The 20,854-nt window shown below is 52.0% G+C and overlaps 1 protein-coding gene across 3 annotated transcripts in view; it reads left to right on the top strand.

The window, feature by feature from the left end:
- The window catches only part of GPAT4 (glycerol-3-phosphate acyltransferase 4), a 31,844-nt gene extending 10,990 nt beyond the window's left edge, over window positions 1-20,854 (top strand). Inside the window, exons 2-12 of one of the 3 annotated variants that reach the window (XM_032618207.1) lie at window positions 1,195-2,177; window positions 9,829-9,898; window positions 10,052-10,352; window positions 11,117-11,191; window positions 11,966-12,055; window positions 12,232-12,325; window positions 12,833-12,948; window positions 13,925-13,980; window positions 14,502-14,587; window positions 17,500-17,708; window positions 20,080-20,851. In XM_032618207.1, coding sequence (XP_032474098.1) covers window positions 2,013-2,177; window positions 9,829-9,898; window positions 10,052-10,352; window positions 11,117-11,191; window positions 11,966-12,055; window positions 12,232-12,325; window positions 12,833-12,948; window positions 13,925-13,980; window positions 14,502-14,587; window positions 17,500-17,708; window positions 20,080-20,188 — 1,371 coding nt within the window. In that variant the 5' untranslated portion in view covers window positions 1,195-2,012 and the 3' untranslated portion in view covers window positions 20,189-20,851. Of the gene's footprint in view, window positions 1-1,194; window positions 2,178-9,828; window positions 9,899-10,051; window positions 10,353-11,116; window positions 11,192-11,965; window positions 12,056-12,231; window positions 12,326-12,832; window positions 12,949-13,924; window positions 13,981-14,501; window positions 14,588-17,499; window positions 17,709-20,079 lie in introns of those variants that run through there. The other 2 variants (XM_032618208.1, XM_032618209.1) reach the window with 2 other exon arrangements.

A 20,854-nucleotide genomic window follows, 5' to 3' on the forward strand; every position in this document is an offset into this window, starting at 1 on the left:
TTAAATGTTCTCACCACACACACACAAAAGGTAAATATTTGGCTAATACTCTGTGGGTGTCAAATTGCGATATGCAGGTGTGTCAATCATGCTTTGTACTCTGCAGACTTGCTCAGTGTTACCTGTCAGTTAAATGTCAGTAAATCTGGGGGGAAATAAATAAAAACAAGAGTTGTTATTTTTTTAAAACCTAGATTTCCTTTCCCCCTGCAATTCCATTTCTAGGAATTGATCCTGCAAATATGTTTGCATGTGCATTTTGTGTGCTAAATCGTGTAGCACATTCATTACATTATTTATAACAAAAAAAGGGTAGAAACATTAGTGTCCAACCTCAGGAAAGCAGTTCACCAAATCAGGGAACGTTCTTAACAGCTGAGAACTATGCACCTTCAGAGAGTAAGGGAGCTCCGTGTGCACTGCGGGAACACTCTCCCAAGACACGTTAAGCTACAAAACAAGACGAAAAGCAGTGTTTGTAGTGTGCCGTCATTACTGTTGCCTGGGCGCGAGGTGGGCCTGAGTCGTTTCCTCGTGTGTGCGTAGAACGTCTCAGGAAGAACACGAAGCTGGTGATGCGGTTGCATCTGTGGACAAGAACTCTGGGCAGTGGGGGGACAGGTAGGAGGCACGTGTACTCCGCCTCGTATACCCTCCTTGTCTTTTGAGCTGCGTCTTATGTCCGTGTACTTTCTTTTTCTTCTGTTTGAAGTCTACGGTATTGATTTTTTTTTTTTAATTGAAGTATAGTTGGTGTACAATGTTGGGTTAGTTTCTGCTGTGCAGCCGAGTGACTCAGTTATACGTACACATTCTTTTTCGTATTCTTTTCCACTATGGTTTATCCCAGGACATTGAATATAGTTCCCTGTGCTCTACAGCAGGACCTTGTAGTCTGTCCAGTCTATATGTAATAGTTTGCCTCTACTAACCCCAAATAGGCATACATTTTCTATTAGAAAAGTTTGGGCGGCCACAGGTCGTCGTTTCACCGGGGTTGAAAACTATGACACGTCTGTGGTTCTCCTCCACACGCACGTCTGCCACCTGTTGTTCTGCACAGTCCCTTTGACCTTGGTGTTGTGAGAGCGGCACGGGCTCTAGGCTGACCCGGGCCCCACCCCAGAGCATCGTGATGTCCCTCCCCTTTGTCTGTGTTTGTGTGACGGATGGTGTTTCTGTTTCCACCTCCAGCTTCGGCAGCATGTGAGCAACTTCTTGCCAAGGACCCGGGTCACCGCTGAGAAGGGGGCCTTAGGGAGAAAAGTATCCAGAGGAAACCAGTGCCAGACGCGTCTGGAACTCCACGCACCGCAGGCAGCATGAGGCGTGCCGTGCCAGCACCTGCGGCCTCCTGGCACAGCCTCTAGCTCTCCAGAGAGGAGGGTCCTGGGAGCAGTGCGCCTGGAGCCTCTCCAGGGGAAGCACGGGGCCAGTGTGAACCCTCTATGATGGACGCAATTTTCAGCTTATGAAGGAGTTTTAAGGAAAACAGTTATTTAATTTCCACATATTCATGTTCGCTAGCCTTCTGTGGGAAGTGCCAGCAGTCACCCTCCTCCACTGGAGTTATCAGGATTTTTCTGGCACCAAGTTGCACTCTTCTTGGTACTTCTGGCAACGACACATCCTCAGGAGAGATTTATCTGCTAAATGCTCTTGGACAGGAGAAAAAGTAAAACTTCTGGAAGCAGCGTGAGAGTAGCAGAGCCCAGATCGCGCCCTCGCCGCTCACTCGCCCAGACACTCTGTCTGGCCTCGGATGCTGGCACTGAAGACTGACCCTGCCCCGTCCACCCCTGCAGCCCGTCTCTTCTGGGGGTGGCTGGCCGCCTCGGGGGCCCCCTTTTGCTCTCATCCTACTCCCAGGCTCTCTGTTCCGGCCGTCGAGTGACGTGAACTTGGGAATGGAGTTGGTGCCCCTCCCCAGGCCGGTGCTGTTGGAGAGGACCGTCTGAGGCCGAGCTTTGTTCGTGGGGAGGAGGGCGCTGGCCTGGCCTGCATCCTCCACCATGTTCCTGTTACTGCCTTTTGACAGCCTGATTGTCAGCCTCCTGGGCATCTCCCTGACCGTCCTCTTCACCCTCCTTCTGGTTTTCATCATAGCCCCCGCCATTTTCGGAGTCTCCTTTGGTATCCGAAAGCTCTACATGAAAACTTTGTTAAAGATCTTTGCGGTGAGTGTGCTGTTTACAAATGGTTGCTTCACAGAGGAGGGAAGAAGTACCATTAGCAAAAAGAGTTGTTCTTGTCTGGTTGATTGTGAACTCGCTGCTGGATGTGGAGAGAGTTGGGAGAATGGGAAGGAAGTGGCATTTTGAGTAGAAAGAATAACTAAACGTGAGCTTGTGAAAGCCTTCAGCAGTCTTTCTTTTGAGCTAAGGGACTTGTGTGTTTGGCCTGTCTGAGCAAAGGCACCTATTCCATGACCCCACACCTTGCCTGTTTATTTCAAACGGAGGGACTTAAGAATTAAAGAAAAAGTCACTGCCGGACAGTGATGTAACAGATACTGCAACTCAAAGCTGCTGCTGGCATATTCCCTGACTGATAAGTATGGGAGAGTCTTTTCTCTCTTTCAAATGTTTATCTTAATACGTTCTTGCACTTCAGACAAAAAGAAGTAACAGAAAAGGGCATTTGATGAATTTTTCTATTTTCTGAAAGAGGAGGAGAAGAGTATATTTCTTAACATATGTCAGAACTTAAGTCATTACACCACTGAACAGAACTGGTCACAGTGGGAAGGAAATGAGTGAGAAGTGATATTTCCTGGAAGTTGATCTCTGCCACAAGCCTTTTAACTATCTCTTCAGAGATGTGGTGATTTATTAGCAGGATCTGTTTTCAGTAGTCACCAGATCTTCAGGTTCATCTTTTCCATGCCTGAGACCATAATAGGAAACACAGCGCAGTTATATTTGTTCAGATAGTATCTTACGGTTCAGAATAGTCTCAGTCGTTTTCCTTTGGTTCCCTGTATGTAATTCTGCAGTGGCCCAGGGTATCTATCCGTGATAGACTTAACCAGTGAAGAAATAGTGACTCTGGAAGATGAAGTGAGCTGTATGAAATGCTACATTACAGCAGGAGATATTTTTAGGTATATTACTGAATCTTGAGTTTTGGTATTTTATATAAGAATATGACTTTTTTTCACATTAAAAAAATGGAGGTGAAGTTGACAGAACATAAAGGTAACCATTTAAAGGGAACGGTTTGCCGGCATTTGCGGTAGTTGCAGTATTGCATGGTCACCACCTCCGTGTGGCTCCACAGCACTCTCACTTCTCCGGAAGGGGGCTCCATACTCATTAAGCACTTGCCCTCCTTTTCCCCCTCCCCTGGCTCTGACAGCCGTGAACCTGTGCTCTGTCTCTGGCTTGACCTATTCTGGATCTTTCATTTTCATGGAATTACATAAAGTGTGCTCTTTTGTGACTGGCTCCTTTCATGTAGCATAACTTTGTAACATGTTTCAGTACTTCGGTTTTTATGGCCGAGTAATATTCCACTGTGTGTCTGTACCATAATCCGCTTATCCATTCATCTGTTGACGGGCCGTTTTCACCTTCCGGCTGCTGTCCGTAATGCTGCTGTGGTGCGCTTGTACTTACTTAAGTACTTATATTCAATAGTAAGATTTCTGAGCCTTACCTATGGTCTCTGGGGTTGTCTTGCTACTCAGAGAGTGCTCTGAGACCAGCAGCTGAGTGTCACCCAAGACTGGTTAGAAATGCAGGTCACAGGCCCCCTCCAGACCCACTGAACTAGGATCAGCATTCCAGTGAGCCCCAGGTGCACAGTAAAGTTTGAGAAGTAGTAATCTTGTCAGTCTTTAGTGTTTGTTTTAATTAATCAGGAAATGTAGTTTTCTTAAACTTCAGTCCCTGAAAATCTTCAGTAGAACCCAGGGTTCCTGTGAACCATGTAACTACCCATGCCCGTTTGCCACTGAAAAAAGTACATCAGTATAGAGTGAGTAGAACAGCTGATAAACTTCTAGGAGACAACAGTGAGTGATGTCTAGCTTTTATTCAAGTTTATAAGCAACTGATTAATTCATAGACCTATGGAAGTACTTATTCTTAAAACATAAAAATTGGAGTAATCAGACCAGAGTTCTTTGGTAGTAGCTAAATTTTTAAAATTTGGATCACTTTGGGTGGAACAAAAGACCTAGAATCCATGTACCTTCCCTATTACATTTTGAAAATGTCCCCTCAAATTAGTATTTTAAAGTTCATAGCCAAGTAAATCCTTATTACTATTGACTGTGTTTTTCAGATGTACGTTCTTGTGGCTTTTAATGTCGATTATAATCATATTTTTGGGCCAATCCATGGGACAGGTAATCTTTTTTTTTTTCCTTTTTTAATTAATTAATTTATTTATTTTTGGCTGCGTTCGTTGCTGCGCATGGGCTCCCTCCAGCTGCGGTAAGCGGGGGCTACTCTTTGCTGCAGTGCGCGGCTTCCCATTGCAGTGGCCTCCCCCGTAGTGGAGCATGGGCTGTAGGCGTGTGGGCCTCAGCAGTTGTGGCTTGCGGGCTCCAGAGCGCAGGCTCAGCAGTCGTGGCACATGGGCTCAGCCTCTTGGCAGCATGTGGGATCTTCCTGGACCAGGGCTCAAACCTGTGTCCCCTGCATTGGCAGGCGGATTCTTAACCACTGTGCCACCGGGGAAGCCCTTAGTTGCCGCAGAGCAACTAAGCCCGTGTGCCACAACTACTGAGCCTGCGCTCTAGAGCCCACGAGCCACAACTACTGAGCCCGTGTGCCACAACTACTGAAGCCCGCACACCTAGAGCTCCGCAACAAGAGAAGCCACTGCAATGAGAAGCCCATGCACCGCAACGAAGAGTAGCCCCTGCTCGCCACAACCAGAGAAAAGCCTGCGCGCAGCGACAAAGACCCAACACGGCCAAAAATAAAAAATAAATAAATAAAATAAAATACACCTAAACTTGTGGGTGCTTTTTAATAAAGACGAGACCTTTATTTTGCCTTTTTTTATCCTCTTCATCCCTTCCTAAACTGGGGTGCTATATGTAATTTTGCAGTTGGAAGGAAGCTCAGAGATCATCTTAATTCCATGGGTCTCTTCCTAACTACACATCTGAATCACCTGGGGAGTGTTTAGAAAATACTTGTTTGGGAGCACTAGAATCTCCCCAGAAATTCTGATTTAATTGGTTTGGGTGGGCATTTTTAAAAAGCTCCCCGAGTGATTCTAACATCTACCATCAGAAGGTGGAGTCTGATTGCCCTCCTCTTGAGTTGGCGACCTGCCTTGGTGACTCGTTTCTAACATATAGAATGTGGTGGCCGTGACGCTGTGTGACGTGTGAGGTTAGGTTAGAAGTGGCAGTATTAACTTCCATCTGCCTCTGGATACTTGCCCCTGGAGCCCGGCTGCCACATTGTGAGGAAGCCTAGGCCCCGTATATGTGTTCCATATTCCAGTCCCAGGGGAGCTGTGACAACCAGCATCAGCTGACACCCAGCCGATGCCGGACCCTGTGCAGTTTGCAGATTCATGAGCAGAATAGATTGGTGGTGGTATTTTAAGCCAGTGTTATGGGGTGGTTTGTTACACAGCAGTAGATGACCAGACAAATAATATAATAGTAAAGAATTTTAAACATTCATTCATGTCTCACAGCTGACAACACCTTAAAAATTTTTTTGTTACCTTTCAGTCTTGGCAGTATTTTATGGCTGTGTTAATGGCATGTACATTTAATTTTATGTCTACATTTTCTTCTGGGATCTTATAAGCCAGTTTTAAAGTTTAGTAGGTAATCTTCATAAAGATGATTCTAGCTGAATGTCTGGTAGTCCGTGCAGTACACATACCTGTGCTTTTGGGGGACCTAGGTCGGCGCAGCTTGACAAACGGTTTCCCACGATCAGCTCATCTCCCCATATAAAGGAACCTTGGGGTACCTGCCAAGGGGGGATGTGTGCGTGGGTGGGTCCTGCAGGTCTTTCCTCCTGGAAGACAGCTCTGTGCAGGTCCTTTTAATGCTGAGTCACGGGAGATGGTTGTGTGCGGAGGGCAGCGTGTTACTTAAAGTACCTTAGTTGTCTTAATGTTTGTGCCTCACATTTACCCTCAGTACAGTGATGATGGTATTGTTTGGGGTAGAATTCCTAGCAGTGGACTTCCAACTGAGTTGAGAATGATTTGGAAAAGGAGAGAAGAAAGCCTGGGTATAAACGAGAAAGATGAAAGAAAGAAAAAAAACAAAGACTTGAGTTTTCTTGCCTGATGTGAAGGGGGTTGATCAGGTCAGGTCAGAGAAGATGGGCCAGCTGTAATGAGTGGCGTCAAGCTCCACAGCGGAATGGGTCAGAAACCAGTGATGGCTGTGAGGGGGTTGAAGAGACTGAACAGGTTGCGGGATCTGGGTGGGATAGGCGTGACTTTTTGGAGGGTTTTTTACCAGCTCTGGAACTAGACCGAGGAAGTCCTCAGACCCTGCAATCTACGTCCTCCTCTGGGGAGTGGGAGCAGTAAGGCCTCCTTCACATGGGTCCGTGCCCCCACCCCCCATCCCAACATCACCGCGGGTAGCTTAAAGGCCGAACTGAAGGAGATGAGAGTGGGATTATGGTGCTAGGGAGTGGTTTTAGGTTCAGGTCTGTCTTTCATACGGAGACCTTGATGAAGAGAAATACTGGGAGCTGGTGAATTAAATGCAGCTCTTACTGGCTGCCTGCGAAGTGCAGGGCGCTTGGTCAGATTCCGCTGGGTTCTGCCTCCTGCCCCTCGAGGCAGTTATAGTTTAGTAGGAAAGACAGATGTCTGCATACAGAACTAATTCAGAATGTGACGCCAGTTAAAATACACAGGCAGAGACGAACTGTGACTGCAGGAATTGGCTAGGTAGCATTTCATGTAAGATTTGGCCTTTGAACTGGATCTTAAAAGAGAGAAAGCATTCTAGAAGTGCGGTGGGTAGAGGTGAGAAAGTGCGGTCTGGTTTAGAGGCAGTACCTAGTTCAGGAGAGAAGAGCCTTTGGGGGCCTGGAGGGGATGTTGCACGGTGAGACGGGAGTGCGCGTCCGCATGGCCTGGAGGGGGAAAGGCGGGGGAGAGAGCTGTAGGTGGGAGAAGCCGCGGGTGGACGAAGGGGGTGGCCTGACACTGGCAGCCAGGGAGGACCCTTCTCGGGCGGGGAAGCTTGGGGACCATGGGAGGAGGGTCGGGCGGAGGGGAGCACGTTGGGGTCGGGTGTGTGCGGCTGCCTCTCGCTCTCAGGCCGGGTGTGAGGATGGGGGGACTTGCACGCGGTCATGACCAGCAGGTGATTGGAAACGTGAGGTTGACGCCGCTGTGCAGTCAGGATTGTTGATTGGACAGTAGCTGCTGAGAGATTCCCGCGGAAGCGGGGAGAGGAGATGTCGCCGCTGGCTGGGTGGTGGCCGGTGATGGGTGCTGGGGTCTGGTTCTTTGGGTGTCTCTAGTGCGGTCGTGTGGAGCGCGGTGGAGGCTGGCTGAGGAGAGGGGCGGGTCTCCGCCGAGATTAGTGCTGCAAAGACCGTCAGGCCTTCCGGTGCGCTCGGTTCCTAACCCGCAGTGCTCAACAGAGAGCACGCAGCAGAGATGCACCGTGGTGCCGCCCACACCTCTCGGGGCTGGGCCTGCGTTCACCTGCGAGGGCTGTGTTGGGTTTACCGTTAGCTCGAGTGCAGCATTATCCTTGCCCCTAACAGTCTCTGTCTGGAGATGCTGAAAAGGGAATAATTAAGTAATCTGGTCCTGAACATCCCGGATCAAGGGAACGGAGGGGGTTGTGGGGAAATGACCTCTGAACCCGGAGCTCTCGCTTTTATTCTGGGCGTCTGGACGCGGTGCTTCTTGAAGTGAAGCTGGAGAAGCCAGGTGCGTAGCTCTCCGACGCCCTCCTGGGAGTCACCGCAGCAAGGCGAAGGAGCCCGTCGTGAGCGCTGGCCCCTGGCGGCCCCGCCCGGCGCTCTTCCCCTGCTCTGCTGACCTTGGATGGTTCTCTCCTCAGCGCAGAGACATTTTGAGGTGTGCCTGAAGTTTGGAAAAGTAAAGCTCGAGTACAAAGCGGGAGGGCAGGAGGATGTTTGTGATCGAGCTAGGGGACTAGACTCTCATGGAACCAGCACCTTTCCAGTTAAAACAGAAGCCACAGCCTTCCCGCACATTCCGTCGTGAGGCGTCCTCACAGACGTTGAGTCCTAGTGATCCAGCGGCCTGAAGGCAGGTGCTACCTGCCGCTTAAAAGTGGATCCAAGTATCAGAACTGTCAGTGCAGAACCAAGCTTCTCTGACTCTGCGCTTTGCAGCTCCAGTGCAGAGTCCTGGCCAGAATGGACAACCCTCAGCTCCGGTGTGCCGGGCTTGTTGTAAGCTCTCTCGCCCCTTAGCCACCCCTTCCCTCGATGACATTCCCAGATGGAATTCATCTTTCTCCGTTGTAGGAGCTAGGTTTACATTTTCTTCTAGAAGGAAATCACCTGTGCCAGAAGCCATCAAGGGTTAACTGCCTGAAATGGGCTGTGTGAGTTTTCCTGCCTTAGACCTCTAACTGGGTGACTCTGTAAACTCTGTTTTCTCTAGACAGTGGTGTTTGAAGAAACTTCCAGATGAGGTCAGACGGCTGATTAAGCTCGTGTCCTGCTTCTGGCTCTGCTGCCTTGCTCACACTTCAGGCTCTGCCAGCAGAATCTCACCAGAGGCTTTGTGCCGTGTGGATTCTGCTGTGTCATGGAATGATGGGGTTCTTTTCTACCTTGCAGAACTGTGGAAACAGAAGTGTGAAAACACGCCTTTTAAAATGTCCGTTCTGTTTCCTTGACTCACTGCGGTCATAACTTTCTGTTCTGCGGTACCACGTTGCAGGAGGGTGGACAGGAGCCCGTGTGTCTGCCTCTCAGCATTTGAGAGCAGGAGGGACCCAGCCTCTGGCTCTCTTCAGACAGCTGAAAGGATTTTAATGAAGGAAGGGAGGATCTAGGAAGAGCCTCACTTTCCTGGAGCCCATATTATTTCAGTGATACTGAGGACAATTCGGGGGGTTTGCCATTTCCCGAGTTCTGTCACATATGGTCTCATTGGATCCTCGTGAAGTAGGAGGTTGAAGGACCATCATCCTGTTTTGTGGATAGAAAAGACTAGCACCCAGAGTGTTGGCATGAGTTGCTTAAGGGACACAGCATAACTGTCAAACTTGGGATTTGAGCCTAGTTTTGTTTTTGTTTTTTTATCTCCAAATAGTGTTTTTTAACACCTTTTTTTCTTTTAAATTTTATTTTAAACACTAAGCTACTCTCAGGCTTTCTGTGTCAAGTTTGTGGGGTCTCCTGTTAAAGGTTACCCAGAGGGTGAATGGGCAGTCCAGACATATATATTATTTAAATCCTGTATCGACTCGAAAACTAAAATTGTTGCTTTCTTGGAATAATTTGGAAGGCAGGCAGCACCGGGTGGCGGGCAGTAGCTTAAAGGGTGCTTGGTTTTGCTGTTGGTGAAGCGCTGCTGTTGGCAGAAACGAAGGAACCCATGAGGTCCGTGGACTGTTGGACCCGGGAGGCCGTGAGAAGCGAGCCCCGAGCAGCTCGCCCCAGCTCCTGACTCCCCGCTCGTGACCGCCGGGGACGTGGCTTTCGGTCCAGGTTATCTGGGACGGGTGTGCTCTAGGAGGAGAGCGCTCCGGTTTCCTTCCAGAGCCAGTGCTCTCTCGGCCGCAGTCTGCTCTCGGGGCACCGGGCTGGAGTCTGTCACGGAACGGAAGTGGAGGTGCCCCCGAGCGAGGAAGGGGCTCATCGCGGTGTGTGGCTGTTCCCTCCGCAGTGGGCGACCTTGAGGATGGAGCGAGGCGCCAAGGAGAAGAACCACCAGCTCTACAAGCCCTACACCAACGGTAAGACGGGGTGTCCGTCCCCCTGCACAGCGGCCCCCTGGAGCTGCGTTCCCGCGCGCTTTCGCCCGCTCCCACGCGTCACTGGTGAGCAGCCTGAGCGTTCCCAGCGTGCTTTCGCCCAGCGGGCCGCTTGACTGGGCTGTTCTCTTGCAGGAATCATTGCAAAAGATCCCACGTCACTAGAAGAAGAGATCAAAGAAATTCGCCGGAGTGGTAGCAGTAAGGCTCTGGACGACACTCGCGAGTTTGAGCTCTCTGACATTTTCTACTTCTGCCGGAAAGGGATGGAGACCATTATGGACGATGAGGTGACAAAGAGGTTCTCGGCAGAGGAGTTGGAGTCCTGGAACTTGCTGAGCAGGACCAATTATAACTTCCAGTACATCAGCCTTCGGCTCACCGTGCTCTGGGGCTTAGGAGTGCTGATTCGGTACTGCTTCCTCCTGCCCCTCAGGTGAGGCAGGGCCTAGCCCGATGCCTGATCTGCCTGCCCACGCCCCCGGCCCCTCCGCTTTGCTCTCCCACTTTAGAGAGGAGGACAGTACCGTTCTCTCACCGGCCAGGCCATCTGGCTCTCGGAAGGCTGCACCGGGGCTTGTCCTTTAAGGGCCCTCGGATTGTCTGCGTATCAGACGTAGCTGGGTTTCTCAAAGACAAATTGCTTGTCTGGACTGCCTAAACACGGGGACGGGGAGCACGATGTCCTTCCTGGCCGCCCCTCCCCGGGCCTGGCTGATTCTGGCCCTGCAGCTTCCCCTCCAGGACAGAGGCAGCATTGATCTCCCAGTGTTTCTGTACACGTGCTATTCTGAGTATGTCTTGCCGGCTGCTGGTACCTTCGGGCCCTATTTCCTATCGCTTCACAGCGAAGCTGGGCCTCTGCCAGGGTTTTAAGCCAAAAGGAAGGGTAAGACCACAGGTGCGTGAGGGCGGCGCAGCCATCAGTAGGCCGTCCCGTCATTCTGGCTGCTGCCAGTGCCTGCGGAGAGGGTGTCGGCTGAACGCCAAATCCATGGTGTCCTGCCACTCTGGAAGCGGAACGCCCTCTGCTTCTCATAGGCCTGCCCGCATTTCTAGGGACCCGGACTCCTGGCTGGGTCCAGGTGATCAGATCTTGTGGGGGGGGTTTCGTGACGCCCAGTTCCATTTTCACACGTCCAGTTCTGTACTCGGGGCACAGATTTGTCTGCTGTGTTGTAACTTGTCTTCTCGTTACAGGATAGCTCTTGCTTTCACGGGGATTAGCCTCCTGGTGGTAGGCACAACGGTGGTGGGATACCTGCCAAACGGGAGGTGAGCAGAGCGCGGGCATCCGAGTCTACAGGTACTGGGGGCGGCTCCTATCTTGAAGGCCAGGCCACTTCTTTGGGCGTAGCCCAAACCACAGACTCTTAGAAGGAGAAAGTAACCCAACGACAGCAATGACATAGGCAGGAAAGTTTTTTTCCAGCTGGTCTTGATCTGTGACTGTTCTTTTTGCCCTCCAGCCCTCACACTCTTCCCATTTTAAAGACAAAAGGGAGAAACCACAAGCCCGTAGTGTCCAGGACTAGCAGGTTTTATAGCATGTTGAGTTTTGAGCATTCTGCTGTGTTGATGAATTGGTAAGAGGATAAGACGTGTAGGTAGGGCCTTTTTGTTTGTTTGCTTTTTTTTTTTAATAAGAGAAATGGGCTCATTCTGGGAAGTTATGGGGCTGGCAAACCTCTCTTTTCCCTGGGCTGGTGGGGAGGTTTGACTCTCTGGCCTTTGCCCTGCCTCTGGGTGTTGACCAGCAAGAAGGAAAGGAATCTAGGAGACTCAGGTGTGTGTGCTGGAAATTTTAGGGCTGTGATTTCTAAGCGCATATCCTTGTGTGAATTTGAGTAGCCCTCATCATTTCTTTCTTTATCTGTAGACAGAAAGATGCTGATACAGAGTTTTACCATAGACACTAATATTTGTAAAAATACTCCTCAGTCATAACGGCCATAGGCAGTGATGGTTAGGTGGTTGGACTCCGCACCTTTTCCTGTCTTCCTATATGTATGAAAAATAAAAACAGAAATCTCTGTCCTGTTGTCGCAGGTTTAAGGAGTTCCTGAGTAAGCACGTTCACCTAATGTGCTATCGCATCTGCGTACGAGCCCTGACGGCCATCATTACCTACCACGACAGGTGAGGGGGCTCGGGGTGGGACAGAGGGGTGCGCTGGCGTAACACGGGGGGCTGGCAGCCGGCCCGCGGGCCCTCAGAGCGTCGTTAGAGCCGAGGAAGCTGCCGAGGCCAGGCGTGAGTTCCAGATGAATTGTTTCACACTGATTTTTGTTGCTTTGCCTACAATTTAAACGCAGGAAGAACCGGCCTAGAAATGGCGGCATCTGCGTGGCCAATCATACGTCTCCCATTGACGTCATCATTTTGGCCAGTGATGGCTATTACGCCATGGTAAGGCCTCTCTCTGTTGCTCCTTTAGGCTGGTCGGGGCTGGGAGCTCTTTCTTAAGGGTGTGAACAGGTAAGCACGTTTTTATACACGGGCCTGACCTAGGTTGTTGCCTTTGTTTCTGTGGCCTTGGGGACTCCTTGGGACCTGGATGTTGTGAGCAGAGTGAGCACCGTGGGGAGGGGTGAAGGTGGGGAGGGAGGATTTGAAGGCACTGGGCTCGGGGGCTTTGGATAATCTGCCCAGGGAGGGCGTTGGACACAGGTGTGCTCTGCTTCACGGTTCGTTTTAGGGTTTTCAGCTGTGTTTTTATCAATAGTTACACATCTCTGGTATCACTGATTAGAAGGAGAATTTAAATTCAGAGAGTCTAATGGTGGTTCTGAACAGTGAGAGCCTGTGGTTACTGATAAAGCGTTACGGGGTGAGAGGTTGGGGTCTGTGTCTCAGGGTACCTGGGGGCTTGCGTGAGGACGGCTTCACTGCCCTTGCTCCTTTGTCTGAGAGTAGGTGGGGCAGGTGCACGGCGGCCTCATGGGCGTCATCCAGAGAGCCATGGTGAAGGCCTGCCCCCACGTCTGGTTCGAGCGCTCGGAAGTGAAGGATCGCCACCTGGTGGCCAAAAGGTAAACAAGTGACACACAGTCTGCGCTTAGGGGAAGCTGTGCCTCTACAGCCTTCTGCACTGAGCCCCGGCTGCTTTCAATAGTAGTGTTTTTCTGAAACATGGAGTATAAAAGGTATCAAAACCCTAGTGTTATTACTAACCCAAGGTAGTAATGTTTGTAACCTTTTTTATTCATTGTACCCATTGTAATGAACACTGTATGAACTTTTAATGTGATTTGATTTTTTTTTTTAATATTTATTTGGTTGTGCTGGGTCTTAGTTGCGGCTTGCCGGCTCCTTAGTTGCAGCACGAGGGCTCCTTCGTTGCAGCAGGCGGGCTCCTTAGTTGCGGCTTGCCAGCTCCTTAGTTGTGGCATGCAAACTCTTAGTTGCGGCATGCATGTGGGATCTAGAGAAATCTCAAAATGAATTCATTGTCACAAATGAAAAGACACTTAAGGCAACAGAACAGAGTGCAGTTCTGTTTTCAAGGTAAAAAAAAAAAAGTAAACATGGTGCAAGTGATGGCGAGAGCTTTGCCGTAAATTGAGAGGAAGCAAGCCTCAGCCGAGACCCACTCCTCAGGGGTGGTGGGTCGTCCCTGAATTCCCTGCGCTGCGTCTCAGGGGGGCTGCAGGTCCCACCCAGCATGGCTGTAGGAAGTCGAGGGTGAGCGTTTCTCGAGGCTGTTCTTTGCCGGACTCTGTGGAGGGTGAACCCTTTAGATAGTCCTAGGTCTGAGCCATGGCCCCTGTGCACAGACTCACGTACTTCATTGAACAGCTGTGCACATTAAGTAGTAATCATCCGGTGTTCCCTGTCCTTGGGAGTTTTGTCTGTTAGCCCATGGGTTTATAAAAGAGAGGGTCGTGTTCGTTAACCTGCTTTTCTACCACGTCCAGCGTCACGTCTAGGCAGGGTATCGATAGACGCCTTTGGGTGACGATGGACGTGAGGCTGTCTGACCCTTCGTTTTATTTTCCTCTTGTAAAGGCTGACCGAGCACGTGCAGGATAAAAGCAAGCTGCCCATCCTCATCTTCCCGGAGGGTAAGCTTCTGTGTGGGGAGGCCGTGCAGGAGGGTGAGTCCAGTGTTGTGTTGGAGCCCGGGCCCTCACCCTTGTTGGGGGGGCCCTGTCTTCACTGAGCAACGTGGGGGCCCTTTAGATCGGTCGTGGGACTGAAAACTCAGAGGATTCAGAATATGGACTGAGAGTGCCGCCGTGTGGCCTTCCCCGTTTCGGGAGCCCCTTCTCTAGTGTTGCTGACAGGCTCCTTGAGCTTTCTGCAGGGTCCTCCCTGGACCCTCCCGAGTCGGCCGGGGCCTCTGGCCTCTCATCTGGGCTGCCGTGGGAACCGGGGAAGACGGTCCTATAAGAAGAGAAGAGGACGCAGCGCAGTAGTCTGTTCATCTGTTTTCAGTATGCGTTCAGGAGCTGGGGAGATGGCAGGTTTATCCTCTTTGAAGAGCCATTAGAATGATTTTTATTATTATATTTAATCCTTAAACTCCTAATCTCTGGGGTAAAGGACCGAAGGAAATAGCATTTTACTCTCTCCTGCGTTTTAGGAACCTGCATCAACAATACGTCTGTGATGATGTTCAAAAAGGGAAGTTTCGAAATTGGAGCCACAGTTTACCCCGTTGCGATCAAGGTACGAGCCCTCTGAGGCCAGGTGACCACCGCTGCCGCTGTGACGTACAACGGGGAGCTGGGCCCCCTCTGCATGGAGCAGCCCACACTGCGGAGCCCTGAGCTTGGTGCATCTCCCCCACTGGTTTCTCTTTCCTCCTAAGCCCCGCCGGTGTGGAAGGCAGTCCACCTGAGGGGCTTCCTGTGGGCACGGGGCTGCCCAGCTGGGTCTGTGCCTTTGGTCGGTTAGAGGTAAGGGTGGGTAGGTGCAGATGTGTCCTTGCTGCTGGAGGAAGAGACAGCCCCGCTGCTGTGGCTCCCGTGGTTCGCGTGACATCTGACAGACCGAAGGCCTTTCGTGAAAGTAAAGGGGCCTTAAAGGAACCTGTTAGTCTGCCCCACCTTTTAGGAACTTGAACCTCTGAGAGTCCAAACTTGCTCAGGAAGATGGGACGCACTCAGCCCGTTTCCCCTTTTCCTCCTCCTCTCTCTCCCCCTCGTATCCATCTAAATTTATAAATAGATACACGTAATTATTTCTAAAAGAATGCTGTTACACTACTTCCTCAAAAAAAACACAGCCTTTGTCACTGTGTTTAGAGTATTTAGATTGACGTCTCAGATTGGGGTAAGAGTGAGTCAGAGTTGCCGTTAGAATTTAGTCTCCATACTTTTGCGAGCGTCTTTTGTCTGCAAAGGCTTCTGAAGAAATATTCCTCATTGTCACCTGGCAGCACAACTGGGGCATTTGGGGGAGGAGATGTTCTTCTTGGTTAAGCGAACACTTTCCAGCCACGCTGCTTTCCCAGGTAGGCCGAGCACCAGGGCAGGGATGGTGAATGAAGAGTGGCTGCACGGTTACAGGTCCCTGGACCAGGGCTGCCCACGGGATTCGTTGAGGATGCTGGGTCTGGAGCAGCAGAAAACGTTCTGTTCGTAGTGTGTGCCGTGGGTGTGGGAACGGGGAGAGATGTTTGCATTGCGTGCGTGCGTCCCGCAGTTTAATGTCCTGGGAGCCCAGTGCCTCACCCCACGTGTTTATTAAAAACCGGCTGCCGCACAGAAGCCCTTCGTGCTCACTGCAGAGCATCGGTTCGGTGCAGCTGCATCAGCATCCCTTGGTGGGGCTGTGAAAAGGCAGATCGTTGGGCCCCGGGCCTGGAGTTTCTGAACTTGCGTTTCTGACCCGTCCCTGGGCGCTGCTGACACTGCTGGTCGGGGACCACACTGAGAGCCTGCTTGCTCTTCGCCACTTTTGGAACATGGACCCTTGGACAGTCATGCCAGCTCCAGGACATGGGTGTGTAAATTTTCCTTCCACCCACAGGTTTATTAAAGCTCACATGTGATTAAGAACTTCTGCTTCCCAGATACTTTTCTAGTTTCTGTGAAGGCGTCATTGGTAACCAAACTTGCATGACCTTAGCGGTTTTAAAGCTCTTGTTACATTTCCACCAAAATTAAGCCATTGTCTGACTTTGAGGAATGTATTGGCTGTTTTGAACTTTTGCCTTGTTTTTCTCTCTACGGTGTCTGCCCAGCATGGAATAGAGAATCAGCCCTCAGCTGAGGTTTCTCTCCAGTCATGCCGTGTAAACTGTAACAGCACTTTCTTCCAGTCACACACACTAGCTCCTGTTTAAGACTCGTTCTTCTCCCATGTTTCCTTGTGGTGTTATAACATGAACCCTTTTAAGCCTTCTGTAGTTACCTCCGGATTTTTTAGTTTCTATGATTAAGTCTAAATGTCTTCATTTCTGTAGTCAGGTGTGCAATTAGGCAAAATTCTCTAATTTTTATTCTGAGAATCATAAAATTTCGGCTTGAAAGGCCTGAAAAAAAATCATATAGTTCTAACCCAGCCCCCTCGCCCCAAGCGTAAGAACCTGCACTGGGGCATCTTGGCCGGTGTCCCTTCCCAGGGTCTCCGGGGAGGGACGTCCTGCACACTGGTGACAGCTGGGTCCTGTGAGACCACTCGTGAAACTGCATCTCCTTTGGTTTTTTCACTCGGGTCCTGGGTCTTTGCTTCGCAGTCACACACTCCATGTGACGGCTTGTCTCTGAGAGCCCTTCAGACGTGCAGTGGCAGTTCAGCCCTGACCCTTTCAGGCTTTCTCCTCAGGGACCGGTTCCTCTCGCTGCCTCTTGTGTAACTTCCTGCGGCAGCTCTCCCTCCCGACTCGCCTGCACTAGCTCTTCTGTTTGGGGAGAATGAGGGTCGCAGCTGCGGCCACATGGCCCACAAAATGCCCCTGAGGCACTGCCCTCGCCTCCCTCGGAGCGGCTGGCAGGTGGCAGTATCCGATGCCCGCCCGCCCGCTGTGGCCGCTGCGACTTCCTCGGGGCAGTGCGGCCTCCTCACACGGACAGGCAGCTCCGTTAGAAGCGCTGTGACACAAGCAGAGCTTTCTAGTTGTTTTCTCCTTGGTCTGGGCACCGGAAGCGGTCTTTGAAAGCTGGCGGTTGTGTAAGAAAGTCTCTCTCTGTGGAGGTACGTGTCGGTCTTTGTGAGTGTGTGACGTGACAGGAGGGGTTGATGGAGCCGGTGGGGCGAAACGTTGGGGATTGTTGACTCAAGGCCTGGATCCCTGGAGGATGTGCTCCTCTTCTGTGTGCGGATGTGCTTGAGGACTTGAGGAATAGACAGTAGACACCTGTGAGTGAGACAGGCCCCTGGATCAAAGAGGGAGGACCTTGGAGGAAGGCTGCTGGTCCCCCTGAGTGATCTGCGCTCGGGGGTGGATGTGCTAGGTGTCACACGTGCCCAGGTGTGGGGCTTCTGCGGAAGCGTCCACGTAGGGGGCTGGGAGCAGCGTCCTAGTACCGGTCCTGCCCCGGGCGTGGCAGGGGGCGTTCAGCAGAGCTGCCGTTGACGCTCACACAGGTTAGAACTCCTGACTTCTCACTGTCCGGCGTTCCCTTGTCTTGCAGTATGACCCCCAGTTCGGTGATGCTTTCTGGAACAGCAGCAAGTACGGGATGGTGACGTACCTGCTGAGGATGATGACCAGCTGGGCCATCGTCTGCAGCGTGTGGTACCTGCCTCCCATGACGAGAGAGGCCGAGGAAGATGCCGTCCAGTTCGCAAACAGGGTGAAGTCCGCCATTGCCAGGCAGGGAGGCCTTGTGGACCTGCTGTGGTGAGTCAGAGCTGGATCTTAGCAGCCGAGTCCAGGAGGATGGGAATTTCTGAAGCAGGTGCTGGGTGGTTGACTCCATTTACGAAGGATCCTCCTCTCCCTGGTGTGAAGAAGGAGCCCACCAGTCCTGGAGAGTCAGCAGTTTGACTCACTCTCAGAAGCCCGGGATGTTTGGATGAAGCGGTGCGTTTGGCGCCCCCTCCTGGGGACACAGTCCACCTGAGCACCGGGACAGCCCTGTCTCTGCGGGCAGGGACTCCGTGCCAGCCTGGAAACCTCAGAGGAGCATTGGGCTCTCTCATCTCGTGTATTTGGCAAATTGCACCATCCTTAGAAAGGCCAGTTTTGTGTTTTTGTAGCTTGTTACCTACTAGAGCCGGAGTTGGCAAACTTTTTCTGAAAAGAGTCAGTACGTATTTTAGACTCTGGGCCATGTGGTCTCTGGTGCAACTGCTTGACTCTGCCATTGTAGCGGGACAGCAGCCAGAGACAGTGCAGGAGCGGGTCCGTGTGCCGGTGAAACTCCGCTTACAGACGTGGGCGTCGGGTGGATTCAGCCCGTGGGCCGTGGCTTGCAGACCCTTACACTAGGGTGTGAGGTAGTTATACTCCAGCTAACAGGAGGTTGATGTGGTTGAACACTGGGTCAGGGGGACTGATTCCCCCCTCCTGGGACCCTTAGGTTTAAGTGCAGGGGTCAGCTCTGGAGTGCATTTGACTGACTGGGCGTTTAAGCTGACCTGTAACCTTTTTTTTTAAATTAATTTTGTTATTGGAGTATAGTAGATTTACACTTGTGTTAGTTTCTGCTGTACAGCGAAGTGAATCAGCAATACATATGCGTATAGCCACCCTCTTCCAGACGCCACTCCCACACAGGTCACCACAGAGCACAGAATAGAGTTCCCTGTGCTATACGGTGGGTTCTTCATAGTACTTATCTTTTATATATCATAGTGTGTATGTGTTAATCCCGGTCTCCCAGTTTATTCCTCCCCTCCCCTTTCCCCCTTGGTAACTGTTAAGTTTTCTACATCCGTGACTCAATTTCTGTGTAAATCCGTTCATTTGTATCATTTTTTTTTAGATTTCACATATAAGCGATACCACGATTTTGTCTTTCTCTGTCTGACTAATTTCACTCAGTATGGGGTCTGCTCTGGGTCTGCTTGGCCCTTTTTAAAAATGCTGACATTTATTGGGCACCTGCTGGGCGCCAGACACAGTGCCGCTGCCGCTGGTCTAATCACCTCACCTCACCCTCAGTAACTCCATGAGTAGGAAAATCGTCACTGCCATTTTTCAGATGAGAAACTGAAACTCGGAGAGGTTAAGTAACTGTCTTTCAAAGCCACAGAATAAGCCCTGGAGTCGCAGGTTGAGCTCAGGTCTGACCGGCTTGAATGTTTAGCCACTGCCCCACGTTCCCTGTCGCTGAAGCCCAGCGAAGGCAAGGGTGGCCGCTTTCCAAAGGAGGCCTTTGCTGGGGATTTTAAAGGACGTGGCAGGTGTCAGGGCTCCCAGGGTAAGGCGGGTCCGGTGGTGAGGGCTTCACCAGAGACTTTTCCTACCAGCCTGCCTCCACACTCAAAGTGTGAGAGAAAGACTGCGGTGGGCTTGGGTTTGCATCAGTCACTCAAGATGGTGATTCTAGGGTGCAGGCAAGGCGTTGGGGTGTCTGTCAGGTGGGGGGAGACTTTGAAGAAGCGAATCCACGTTTAGAGGATTTCTTTGGGGCTATTGGAGGAGGTGGGTTAGCCCCAAACTCTGCGTTACTTCCATTCCCTTACGGGACCATCCCTTGAGCGCGAAGAAGTAAGAACTTGTATTTTCCGTTGTGTTCATTTGCGTGAATTTGGAGAATCCCGGCGTCTGAATTGTACAGATTTTATTTTACAGATCAGTTTTACAGATTCATTATAAGTCCTGGTATTTCTTAAAGCTTGGTTCACCTTCCATAAAGCCAGGGCCTCCTTTGCTTTCTGTAAGGTGAGGATGAATGTTTGAGCAGAAAGAACTTTGAACTCCTTGGCAGGTGTGAGCAATTAGAAAGTACCCTGGATAAGAGGGGTGAGCTCTGACCCCAGGGCAGGGGTGAGAGTTGTAAGGCGGAGAGGGTGGGTCCCACAGGCCCAGGGCCTGTTTCCGAGGCCACCGTGACGAGGGAGCTGCTGCGACTCTGGAGGGCTTCTCCGGGTGGGAGCGGCACGGGCGGCCGGTGGGGGCGCACCTGGCCGGGGCGCAGGGCGGCCGCGGGGCTTCTCCGGGCGGGAGCGGCACGGGCGGCCGGTGGGGGCACACCTGGCCGGGGCGCAGGGCGGCCACGGGGCTTCCCTGCTCTTGCATCCAGCCCTCCTCTTTCTCTCGTCAGGGACGGTGGTCTGAAGCGGGAGAAGGTGAAGGACACGTTCAAGGAGGAACAGCAGAAGCTGTACAGCAAGATGATCGTTGGCAACCACGAGGACCGGAGCCGGTCCTGAGCCCGCGCTGCCGCCCGGCCACCTCCGCCCGGGACGCAGGCGCCACGGGCCAATGCGCACACAGGACTCTTCGGGCTTCTTCGAGCCACCCGGGCTGCTCCCAGGACGAGCTGCCTTCTTGTTCCTTCTCTGCCGAGTCGGCGGGAGGAGTGCCATTAAAGTCCCCTCGCCACCGTGCCCGTGCGGCCTGAGTGCTGGGCGAGAGCCTGCCATCCCCACTCGGGACCCGGGGTGCGGTCTGTCCCCGAGACCCGCCTGCGGGTGGGGACCTCACCAGGCCAGGCCCGCCCCGAGGAAGGCGCAGCCTCGGGGCCCCGCAGACTCGAGAAGAGAACATGTGGTCTGCAGGGGCCCTCGGCAGACTGACGGTCCCCGGCCTGGGCCGCTGGCTACGGGGCCGGGCGGGCACGGGGACCGGTCCTCCCGCTCCGGCCGCACTCTGCCAGCTCGGCCTCGGCTGCCCCGCTGTCTCCTGGGCTGGGGGTGTGGCGACACCTACCTCACCGGGTTGCTGTGGCAGCTCACGCGCTACCACGAGGGGAGGCCTGTCAGCTCAGCGTTGCGGCTCCAGGGCCCAGGGTGGGGCGGGACGAGGGGAGCTGGAGCTGCCCACGGGGCTCCAGGTTTGTTTCTGTGAGTAAATAAAATTGTCTTCGATGGTGACTG

The sequence above is a fragment of the Phocoena sinus genome, chromosome 21, assembly GCF_008692025.1.
Source record: "Phocoena sinus isolate mPhoSin1 chromosome 21, mPhoSin1.pri, whole genome shotgun sequence".
NCBI lineage: Eukaryota > Metazoa > Chordata > Mammalia > Artiodactyla > Phocoenidae > Phocoena > Phocoena sinus.